At 38.4% G+C, this 12,285-nt stretch overlaps 2 protein-coding genes across 2 annotated transcripts; one reads left to right on the forward strand and one right to left on the reverse strand.

The window, feature by feature from the left end:
• Positions 1-578: 578 nt before the first annotated feature.
• On the reverse strand, positions 579-7,867 carry LOC122141447 (the record flags this gene model as incomplete). The annotated part of the gene is made up of 3 exons (XM_042748925.1): positions 579-700; positions 7,045-7,362; positions 7,588-7,867. Coding segments are annotated over 3 exons (720 nt in total), but the record flags the coding sequence as incomplete, so codon positions are not given.
• Positions 7,868-9,090: 1,223 nt separating this feature from the next.
• On the forward strand, positions 9,091-12,072 carry LOC109089312 (neurotrophin receptor-interacting factor homolog). Its single transcript, XM_019103440.2, has 2 exons — positions 9,091-10,576; positions 11,466-12,072. The coding sequence occupies exon 1, from the start codon at positions 9,663-9,665 to the stop codon at positions 10,515-10,517; it is 855 nt and encodes a 284-aa protein (XP_018958985.2). The 5' UTR covers positions 9,091-9,662; the 3' UTR covers positions 10,518-10,576; positions 11,466-12,072.
• The last annotated feature ends 213 nt before the right edge of the window (positions 12,073-12,285 follow it).

The following is a 12,285-nucleotide window of genomic DNA, read 5'->3' on the forward strand; positions in this document are numbered from 1 at the left end:
CTCTGTAGTGGCATCTTTATATGGCTTTATTAGTTAAAATCCTTTCTTCTTCTTCTTCTTCTTCTTTTTATCATATATATACATGCAACTGAACTATACAGTGATATATTTCTCAACTGAACTATACAGTTCGGTCAATCTAAACTCAATAACCTGGCTTCGGGCTTAAAGCCCCCGTCCTGGTCTGAACATCTGAACTCATGAGGAAATATACATGTGTAAAAAGGCAGAATATAGCCATATTCAATGTATTTTCTAACATGCATAAATGTAACGTTGATTAACAATTATTCAAGAAATATTATAAGTAATATTATTATGACGGCCACTGTAGATCTGCGATTTTTTATTTTCCATTGGGATGCTTTTGTCAGCACACTGAAATTAGAGAAATGTGAAATCAGAGTTTTGTACAAAGAAACACTACAGAAAACAGTGATGCATTATCTTACCTCACACTTGGAATTTCTACAGAACTGCAGAACATCATTTTCTTTACGTGGCTAATCTGAAAAACAATCGCACACAGTTAAATGCTAATTTTGCAAAATTGAGATGTTTTCCTTTTGCTATAGTATCTAGGTGATACTTGCCATTTTATATCTCCTGTGGTAATAGTAAAACGCAGCTGCACCCACGAGCAGAAAAACACCAACACCAACAACAATCCCTGCTACAGTAGCTGGAGGCAGACCTGAATCTGGAACAGCTAAAGAGAGACAGTCATTAGTGTGAATGTGTCTGATTTATAACAAACATTGTGAGCAATGTTCCCTCTAACCTGCTTGTCTGTCGTGACCCTGCAGAAGAAATAATGTGCCACGTAATCGCAACAATGAGTTGGGAGAACCTGCGTGGGCAAACCGCTATAGAGTTGGTGTCGCTATAGAGTTTGGACCTGGTGAATGTGGTTTAGTTTTAGGTTCGGAGTAGCTGCAGAAACTAAATTCTTTAATGTTTGCAGAGGAAATGGCTCAACATGAGAATCAATGCAAACACAATGACATGTGAAATTAAACGTCATCATGTATTAAAGATTGGCTTGATTAAGTGAAGGAAATAGTGGATGATGAATGGCACAGAACGGTAATTAATTTGTCAACAATTCTTGGTGAGATTTTTTCTTTTTGGTTATGTTAGATAACTATATAAGAATTCAGGTTCACATTAAAATAAAAAACAAACAAAAAAAAAACCTTAGTTTACAGATTTGGTTTAAAGATTTCTATTTGTTTTCTGTATATTATTCTATTCTATTCTATTCTATTCTATTCTATTCTATTCTATTCTATCAGTTTAAATGCTTCAGTTTGTTTTTATATTATATTATATTATATGTGACCCTCTCTGTGAAATCCAGGCTAAAGTCTCAATATCTAATTATGAGATAACAAGCATCAAAGTTTGATCTCAACCATTAATTTCATTATGATTTTAATCTTTGACATGGTCTTACTCAGTCAGTAATAAAAATATCAATGTAACATTTTCACAGACTTTTTCTTTACCTTATGAATGATTATTTTATATAGAAATCACCCAAAAAAATTACTTAACTTGGGTTTTCACAGACAGTCACATTTTAGGCCTGTATTATATACCCAATAAATAAATGACCTCAACAAAGGAATTCATGAGCAATATCTGCTTATTTTTTTCATATTATATATTATATTATTATAAAGAAGTGAACTGTTCTGCGTGATTTTTTTTTTATTATTATTTTTATTATTTATACAGCATTGTAAAAAATGATTTCTCAGGTAACCTAGAATGTGCATCATTTAGTTACATTAAGGGTCAAATCACATATAAATAGCACATTAAAGTTAAAAATTACACACTCTTTGTGTGCGAGCGCTGTACAGGTCTGGTTTAAAGAATGTTTTTGCTCAGGTGGCCGAAATGTCCGTCCAATAGAGACATATTTTGAAAAAACACCAAAAAAACATTAAAGTTTCATTTAGAATATTAAAGGGCTGTTGAGACTGCACTTAAACCCGGGGTAAATTATAAGCAGTGTGAAACACAAAGAAAGATAACCCCGGTAACCCAATGACCCACGGTTGATGATTTCAAGTAGGGCTTTGCGTAGACAGTGAATCGATTTGATTCATGATTCAAGAACGGTTTTTGCAAATTCAAAACAATTTGATTCCAGAAGATTCACAATTCAATTTGATTCAATGAACAATTTGATTCGGCATTCTTTAAGGTTATTTGCACTTCCCCAAATTCTTTAAATGCTTAGTCAGGATGCAAATTACACGGCAGCCTTAATGGAGCACCTCTGTATAATGTGAGCTTCTTTATCTTATTTTCATAAAATAAAATGCTGTAAAAGTACTTTTTAGTTTAGCAGTACTGGACATGAGTACTAAGGAGAGATCACACATTGGCTGCTCAAAAAAATTGTCTGAGAGCTACGGAGCGCAAGTGCAATTCTGTGACAGGCAGTAAATAGTGGAGCGAGCACGTGAAGAAAATATGTGAGGTCATGAATAATGCTGTTTAAGGTCTCCATTAATTTGTGCTTGTAGAAATTTTATGTGTATATATCGTTATAGAAATAACAATTCATTCAACTCTTAGCGTTTTAAATCAATTACTGTCCAAAATCAACGATTCAAAAGTCCATGTTTCGAGATCGATGCATATGCATCATCAGGGTTTCCAATCAATGCATCGAGAAAATGAGCGAATTGTAACACCCCCAATTTCAAGTCTGAAAAGCCCTTAAGAATTCTGTTACATGATTTGTTGCATGAGTGGTAGTGTTTACTAAGTGACTAGGGGCCCATTTAAGTTTAAACTTAAACTCTGAGTTGACTTACGCTGAGATTGGAAACGCTTAAGTTTTTGGATTCAGAACAGCTGAATTGAATTTGTTCAATCAACTCTGAGTTAGGCGAAAGCACCACAACTATTTAAAGCCATGATCAGTGGAGCTCCGAAATTATGATTCACAATGGCAAAAAGCACTCGACAAAACGAGTTCTGCATACTTCAGAGTCAACATGTAAGTTTGATTCTTAACCTTTGTTATAATATCAGAGGTGAAAACTGGCAGAATGGTAAGTTATTGAACTAAGTTCCCAGTATTCCATGAGGAAAAGAAAAACTGGTGGCAGCAGCTACAGTAAAAATGGAGTATAAAAATAATTCAATTAGGTAAAGCTTTAAGCATAAAAGGTTTGTAGACTACAAGACTTTACAAACATTTGAAATATTAATTAACCCTTACCCGTCCCTTGGGTCATTTTGACCCAAAAGTCATTTTAAAGATTTTTTTAAAATTAAACTTTGATCGTTATGGTATGAGACTTTTTTTTACTTTTGTCACACTTGAACCGGGAATACCGGGAGTTTTTTTTTTTGTTGTTGTTGAGTGAATTTGAGCAGTTTAAGTGGGTGCTATAAAAAAGTATCAAAATTGTCCATTGCGGATCATTTTGACCCGCCACTGGAAAAACGTGGAATTTACGAAAAATTTTATTTAATTTTGTCACACTTGAGTTGATTCAAGGATTCTATGTGTAATGAAATAAGGTGTAATAAAAAAAGTAACAAAAGTGTCTCTCGTGGGTCATTTTGACATGGAATGGAATGTCCGGGAAATTTTATTTTATTTATTTATTTATTTTATTTTTTACTATTTAAAATCTGACACAATCCAGAAAAGATGCATACCTAAACAAAGGGCTGAGACTGCAGAATGTCCCCAATGCACAAAAAACTCACATACCCACACACACTGGCACACACACACAAACAATCACATGGCACACACACACCATTGAAACACATTATAGCATTTATAATGTTTCTGCTGGGAAATGCCTGTCAATTAGAATTTGTTTTAGAATTTTTGGGGTGGAGACCAATGAGTTCAAATTACATTTATATTTTTAAATGTATCTTTTATATTTATTACATATTTATGAAACTGTATGAATATGTTTGGATTAAAATTCTTTTTTTTTTTATATATATATATATATATATTATATATATATATATATATATATAATTCTTTTTTTTTTTATATATATATGTTTTGATATATACCTGAAAGCCTTGAGATATATCTGAAAGTTTAATGAAGCCTCAAGTTAGTGTAGTTTTAAAGATTTCACTAGTTTGGCTCATTTAAGAATCTCTATAGGATACAATAGGCCCCTCTAGTGGCTGTAATCATAAAATGCAATTTTATGTCATCTTTCCCCATCAGATGTCATCAGAAACACTCAGTGACCTAGGTCCTGATGGATCATCACATTTAAAGTATACATATGCAGAAATTGTGTCTTTCTTTGTTTTTGTTTTGTTTTTTGGGGGTGAAAAAATGTAAAAAATATGCAAATTTTCATACAAATATCCAGAATTTAATGTGATTAAAATAAAAACACCAAATAATAATAATAATAAAACCTACATAATAAATAAACATTTTTAAAACATATAAAAATGGACTAATATAAGCTTTCTGGACCAAAAATAAAATTAGTGTCATTTTTAGCTTTTAGATCATTTTGATCCGCAAGGATCAACAGCAAACAGCAAAATGGAAGAGGCTTGCAAAATAATAAAGGCAACAATACCATTGGAAGAATATTAAAACCCAACAGAAAAAAAAATAACTGTTGCTTTTATATTTGTAGGAAATAAAGTTGACCAAATAAATAGTGAATAATTTGTAATTATATAATAGTTGTGGTGGTGGTTACATCATATATCTCGGATTACAGTTCCATCCAGTGAGGCACACTTTCCCTGCCACTCCACATACAGTGGCTTTACTCTGCTCTGCATCCCCAATGTTACACAAAAATACTACCTTCTAAAAATGGTACCGCTCAAATAAATATGCATGTGGATGTGACAAACAAACAAATAAATAAATAAATACATTTATTAATTCATTTAAAAAAATCCTCTCCCTACATAAATGTAACTCACTGCGAATTAATGCAGCCTCCTTACCTAGGATCCTGTATATTTTCACTTTGACAGTGTCTAGATGAAGAAAAATCTGATGAATGTTTGTACTTGCACTGCAAAAAAAATAAAAATTTTTTTTTTATATATATATATATATATATATATATTCTTACTTGTTACTAATGTTTTTGTGTTGTTATTTCCGGTCAAAATATCTAAAGATTATTAAATCAAGATGTATTTTCTATATAAGAAAAATGACGAGTGAATTCCTGTGGAAAAAATCCTGTGGATTCTCATGCTAAACATGGCCAAAGTTTCAAAAAACAATTTGTATGTATGATGGAGTATTTTTGTTAAACTCCTTCTGGTTTCGTACAAGTAGATAGTCTATCACCGTCGGTCGCTAAACATTTACATTGTATAACAGTTTTATGTATCTTTCCACAAACTCTAGTAGTGTTGTGACATTGACAGTACTGTGTATATATATATAAATTAATATATCCTTAATAAATTATTTATTTATTTATTTTTACTGACCAAGTGGCCAGCAGCAGACAGTGAGCCTATGTTTGATCAATATAGCCTTCTCAAATCCTCACGACTTGCCTAAAATAAAATCTATAGATATAAAACAGTTCAAAAATGTTTAAACGTTAAACCTAGATACTGTCGATGTGCGCTATATCCAATAGTTTGTGCAGAGAGTGAAGGCTAAAGTGCGCTCTGCAGGACATGAAGACGCCAGCGCAATCACTTGCATTTTTTCAGTGGATACACCGTAATTTTTGCTCATAAAGATAAGAGTAATACATCATTCATAACTGTAAAGGGTTTACTTTTATTTGTGCGCACTCACAATATCAACAAAATGTTGTGCTTTTATCAAATAAAGAAAACAAACATGATGCGCTTTCTGCCGTCTCATCTTGAACAGGAGCACTTCACCAAAATGAACCGAAACTCAGCGAATACATGCCACACAGACATGATAAATATATCTATAGAAAGCTTAAAATGGCTACTTAATGAAATAAAACAAATCAAAAACAAAACCTCTTTCATTATAATCATAATCCGTAAAGATGCACTTCTTTCTAAAGACGCGTCTGATAAGGAGGTGGCGAGTCAGGATCGGCAACTTCATCTTTGCGACACCGACTCAGAAAACACTATTTATTAGTAAATAATTCAAATTTCTCCTTCCTGTTTTCCCCTCACAAATTTATGGTAATTACTTTTGCTGATGCTTTGCGGCAAGCTTAAGCCTATTGTGTGCATTTGAACGCTGAACTTTTCAGCTGCGCTGCTGCTGTGGGACACTAAACACCCTCGGGTCGCTCTTGACAGTCGTGGTAGCACGGTCTCGTGATGTTTCCACCAGCGTGGCCTTTTTTTCATCACAAATTGATGGATGTCTAAAATATAAAAATAAAGAGAAGTCTAAAACAGGCCCGAGGCCCCGCCTGCGTCTGAACTATGACGTGAAAAGTGGCCTGTAGCCCGGTCCGTGGGATGTAAAAAAGTTGGGGTGAAATGCAGGGCTCTAGACCAGCATTCTTATACACAGAGTCTTATACTGTCTATCAGCTATGACTATTTTAGTCTTTCAAAAGGACAAAACAGGTGGAAAAACAGTAATAAAAATTAGACATAAACACATAAAATGCAGGCCAGGAGCGAGGCCCTCTAGAGGCGCGAGGCCCTGTGCGGTCGCACACTTGGCACAGCCCTTGCGACGGTACTAGGCGTAACCGTAGCAAAAGTTATGCATTTTAAAATGAAAATACTAATTTTCCTTATGTGGTACCCTCAGAAAATTGTGGTACATAACAAATCCCATTAAATTTTTTTGTATATTTCTCTTTTTAGATTCCGATTTCTAAAATAAACCATAAAGCTGTGATAATTAGTAAAATAGATTTGACCAATCATCTAAATAAATTTATAATAATTTAAATTGAAAAACAAAACAAAAAAAATGTTGCTTTAGTAGTTATTAATAATATCACTTAGGGCCTTTAAATATACATTGCAATATATGCAACACAGTGCTATTGTAAACACATATTATTTCATTTAAACACTTGATATACTCACCGCAGACAAAAACAATGAATTTCTTGAATATGGTGTGTCTGCTGCCGGTGATATCGAGGTGATAGAGTCCAGAGTGTGCAGCTGCAATCTTTCTGATGGTCAGAGATCCAGTTTCATCATCCAGCTCCAGTCTGCCTCTGAATCTTCCATTAGCACCATCAAATGTAGAGGATGATGAAGCTGTTTTGTTGATTTTTGCTATGACATGGTCTTCATGTTCAAATCTCCATTGAACCAGATCATCTCCTTCTAATTTAGTAAGACCAGATCCCAGAGTGACAAAAACTCCCTCCTTCACTTGCACTCTGTTCAGTTCATCTGTATCAGGATAAAACATACATGAAGAACATTCATGAAGAGATTCACATATATTATTAATAATAAAATTCCTATACAAAGGTCTTATCTGTTCCAAACACAGAATATTTTTTTTTTTTTGCCCTGACATTTTGGTGTAAACATTTTAATTTCAAAGTATTTAAATTCTTTACAGTGCTGATTTGATTATGACCATTATTACATTTAAAAAGTGAACCAACTCACCACTGACAATAACATTGAATGACTTGTGTGTGGTGTAGCTGCTCTTCTTGAAATCAACTTCATAAAGTCCAGAAGAGCTGTTTCTGATGTTACTGATGATGATATCTCCAGTCTGCAGATTCAGGTGCAGTCTGCTTCTGAATATCCCATCAGCACTATTATCATATGTAGAGAAGATGTGTTCGTCTTTCTTAATTTTAGCAATAACATCTTTATCTCTAAATCTCCATAGTATCTCATCATCTTTCTGTATTTTAGGAACACCAGTGTGTAGGACATATTTTTGTGTTTTTTGGACTGAAGTGTGTGTGACTCAATGGTTTCGAGGATCAGACACAGCTGAAGAACAAACACAAAGTTTTTCAGTCAGTTATCACTTTCATAACACTGTCCTTAAAAAGATTTACAGAATATCACCGGATCTTGCATCAGGTGACTTTCTGCAGTCTGAATTTAATTTATTCAGTCTGTTTACATTTTGTAAATGTTTAAAGACAATCTATAAATGACAGAGTGCTGATTGTTCAGTGAGTAAGAATTATGTAAATAACATCATTGCATGTAAAAACTGAAACACTCACCAGTGATGTTGAATATCTTTGAGGATGATTCTGTGCTAGTAATCTTTAGTTTATATTCTCCAGTGTCTGTGTTTCTAATATTTTTAATTTTGAGATCTCCACTCTGGTTGTCCAGCTCCAGTCTGTTTCTGAACGCTCCATAATAAGTAACCTTTTTTGAGACCTTATTAGACTCACTATTGACTCTAGCAATGAGAAATCCTTGAAACCTCCACTCGATCACATCATGTACATCAGTAACCTCAGAGCGTAGAGTGACAGAATCTCCCTCCATCACTGACACTGACACCACTGCATCTACATCACCAAACACACCTGGAGAACAAACCGATATAGTAATTAAAATATAATAAGAGATTATTAAGTCTTACAAATAAAGCACATGTGAATTGCTGTATAAAAATATAGCCTGCAGCAACTGTCATGAATCTAGCTTCTGTGGTTCCTCCCACTTGCCAGCAGAGGGCTTCCTCATCTGAGTATTGACTTTATTATCCTGGAACCTATTTCCCATGATCCCTGTACCTCAAACTGAGTTACACATTCACCTGTTCTCTATTCCCTGTGCTATTTAAAGGGGTCATATGATGCGATTTAAAATTTTCCTTACTCTTTGGAGTGTTACAAACTCTTGGTGCATAAAGAAGATCTGTAAAGTTGCAAAGACTAAAGTCTCAAATCCAAAGAGACATTCTTTATCAAAGTTAAGACTCTGCCACGCCCTAAAACGCCTTGTTTAAACACGCCCCCACATGTCTACGTCACTATGTGGAAATATTTGCATAATGCCGCCCAAATGTACACGCAAAGAAAGAAGGCATGGTTTCAGTAACCGCAGTTTGTGTTAAAGCAGTCATGTCAGGGAGATGCTGTGTGTTTCTAGGATAAAGCAAAAGCACTTTATATGGCCTTCCGAAAGTATGCATTTAGGAATCTTTAAGATTACTTATAACAGAACATTGCAGAATGCATTTTATGGACGACCGTTTCGTGAACCTACACTGTAAAAAATTGTGCCGTTAAATAACAGTACTTTACTGGCAGCAGGGGTGCCAGTGAAGTACTGTTAATTTACAGCTTTCAACCTTTAATTTACAACTCTTAATTTTTTTTTTACAGTGTGTGGCGAGGGGGGCATGGGAAGGCGGAAAGCTGCAGCGGGAGAAAGCGTGTGGGGACGTGAGGTAATAAGGAGGTCAAATGATTAATGATTAACACCTGTTTTTAATTCCAGTGATTGGGGGAGAGAGGAGTTATAAGCGCCCTGTAGACCAGGATTGGGAGAGGGAAGCTGACTCGTTGAATGTGAACGTGCAGAGAGTGCGTGTCTGTGGGCAAAGGCAGAGAGCCGAGCCACAGTTTACTTTAGTTTATTTTTGTTTATTCTGAGTTAAATAAAGCGCCTTGTTCACCACCCCTGACTTCCTTGTCTTTATCTAATGAACTGTATTACACTGGTGCTGAAACCCGGGACAAGGAAGCCGACTCGCTGCCATGCAGCCAGCTGCAGCAATGCCACTTGCGGAGCTTGTGAAGTCGCTCGCCGGGCTTCACCAAACACAACACCAGGCACTGATGGACCTCAAACTGGAGCAGGAGGATCGGTTCCAGCTGTTGGTCCAGGCGCAGGAGGAAGACTGGCGAGTCTTCCGGAGCTGGTTTGGCTGGGAGGACGCCCCAGTAGCAACCTCCTCCTTCGCTCACGTCCCGCTGATGAAGATGGGTCCACAAGACGATCCAGAGGCGTTTGTGGATCTCTTTGAGAGAACAGCGGAGGCGTGTGGGTGGGCGTGCACCCAGTGGCCGGTCCGCCTCATTCCGCTGCTAACTGGGGAGGCACAGGTGGCAGCCCAACAGCTGCCTGTGGCGAACCTCCTAGCCTATGACGACCTGAAACGGGCCATCCTTCAGCGAGTCGGCCGTACCCCTGAACAACATTGGCAACGCTTCCGGTCAAGGGAGCTGGGGGACAGTGGCCAGCCATTCGTGATGGCCCAACAGCTCCGAGATGCTTGCGGCAGGTGGTTGTTGGCGGAGGAATGCGACGTCGAGGGAGTGGTCGATCTGGTGGTACTGGAACAGTTCATCGCTCGGCTACCGCGGGGGAACAGCCGGTGGGTCCGGTGCCACCGCCCGACGTCGCTGACGCAGGCTGTCCAGCTGGCGGAAGACCATCTGGTGGCGTGCCCGGGGGGTGGCGAGCCCCTTTCTAGCCTCTCTCTCTCTCCCCTCTCCTTCCCTTTCCCCTCCCTCTCACCCTATTCCTGCTCCCATGACCCGAATTACATGCCCCCACGAGCCCCACAGCGGGGTGGGGCCTTCCAGGGGAACAGGTCAGGGACACGTTGATCTGGGTCCCCGACCACCTGGCGGCTGCCCCCAATCAAGCTGGACTGTACCAAATACCTGTGAGTATCAAGGGGGGTACATATCAGGCTTTGATGGATTCGGGCTGTAACCAAACCTCCATTCATCAAAGCCTAATGCAGCAGAGGGCATTGGATACAAGCCGCAAGGTTAAGGTGAGGTGTGTACACGGGGATGTGGTGGTCTACCCTTTAGTGTCTGTTAGTATTCAATTTCGGGGGAAAACGCATAGGGTGAAGGTGACGGTTAATTCCCACCTTAGGCATCCGCTGATTTTGGGGACAGATTGGCCAACATTTACGCAGTTATTGGGGGTTCAGTGTGCGGATGCTTCTTGGGAGACAGGGCAAGGAAACGGAGAAGAGGTGACGCAGGCTGGAGATGGAGTTGCTGGACCTTCACAGGCCGGCTCAGAGGAAACGAGAGCGATGGCGGACTTCATGTCTCCTGAGCTAGATGACTTTCCACTGGAGCAGTCTCGTGAAGAGATGCTTAAAAACGTGTATGACTGGGTCCGCACCATCGACGGACGCCTTCTCCAGCCTGACCGCTCTCTTAATCCTTATTTTTCCCTGATAAAACATAGGTTGTATCGGGTGACCCAAGATACCCAGACAAAAAGGAATACAACCCAAATATTAGTCCCAAAAAGCCGTCGGGAAATGCTTTTCCAGGTGTTTGGTGGGCTGTCCTCACTCTGTGTTATTATCTCATGGGATGTGAATTCATTCTCTGTTCGGACCACGCACCCCTCCAGTGGCTCCACCATATGGGGGTGGGGGGGGCTGCAGGCCAGATGGCTCGGGTGGTGGGGGTATGTGGCGAGGGGGGCATGGGAAGGCGGAAAGCTGCAGCGGGAGAAAGCGTGTGGGGACGAGAGGTAATAAGGAGGTCAAATGATTAATGATTAACACCTGTTTTTAATTCCAGTGATTGGGGGAGAGAGGAGTTATAAGCACCCTGCAGACTGGGAAGAGGGAGAAAGAAGCTGACTTGTTGAATGTGCGAGTGCCGAGAGTGTGCGTCTGTGGGCAAAGGCAGAGAGCCGAGCCACAGTTTACTTTCGTTTATTTTTGTTTATTCTGAGTTAAATAAAGAGCCTTGTTCGCCACCCCTGACTTCCTTGTCCTTATTTAACGAACTCTATTACACAGTGTTTTACCATAATTCTACCATGGAAATTAACTCCACTCCCACTGCTTCAAACAGTTTGAGTTTAAAAACTAGCATTCATACTGTACGATGTTAGTACTGTGAACTAATTTCATTTGAGTCCACTGAGAAGGAATATTTCTTAATATAAAACTGCAAACACTTAATGTATAATAGTAAAGTAACTAAAAGCATGACTTTTACTCAAATCACCGCAGTTCATTGTCAGCTATAGCACACATGTATGTGCTGAAATACTTAACACAGAGATCACCACTGTATCAGCAAGTCCACATTTACTGTCTTTATATAAAAGCAGCAGAAGATCAGTGTTTGTGGCTCATCATTGACTGAAGCACAGGCTCTACTCTCCAGCACAATGGTGAACCACAAAGCTACATTAAACTAACACAGTGGTCTCCAACCCTGCTCCTGGAGAGCTACTGTCCTGGAGATTTCAGCTCCAACCCCAATCAAACACACCTGAACCAGATAATCGAAGTGTTCAGGGCTACTTGATAATTACAGACAGGTGTGTTGGAGCAGGGTTGGAACTGAAGTCTGCTGGATGGTAGCTCTCCAGGAGCAGGGTTGGAGA

The sequence above is a fragment of the Cyprinus carpio genome, chromosome B22, assembly GCF_018340385.1.
Source record: "Cyprinus carpio isolate SPL01 chromosome B22, ASM1834038v1, whole genome shotgun sequence".
Taxonomy (NCBI): Eukaryota; Metazoa; Chordata; class Actinopteri; order Cypriniformes; family Cyprinidae; genus Cyprinus; species Cyprinus carpio.

Bases quoted from the DNA above. Each gene is read 5' to 3' on its own strand.
- LOC109089312 (XM_019103440.2), top strand. From the start codon at position 9,663: ATGCAGCCAGCTGCAGCAATGCCACTTGCGGAGCTTGTGAAGTCGCTC.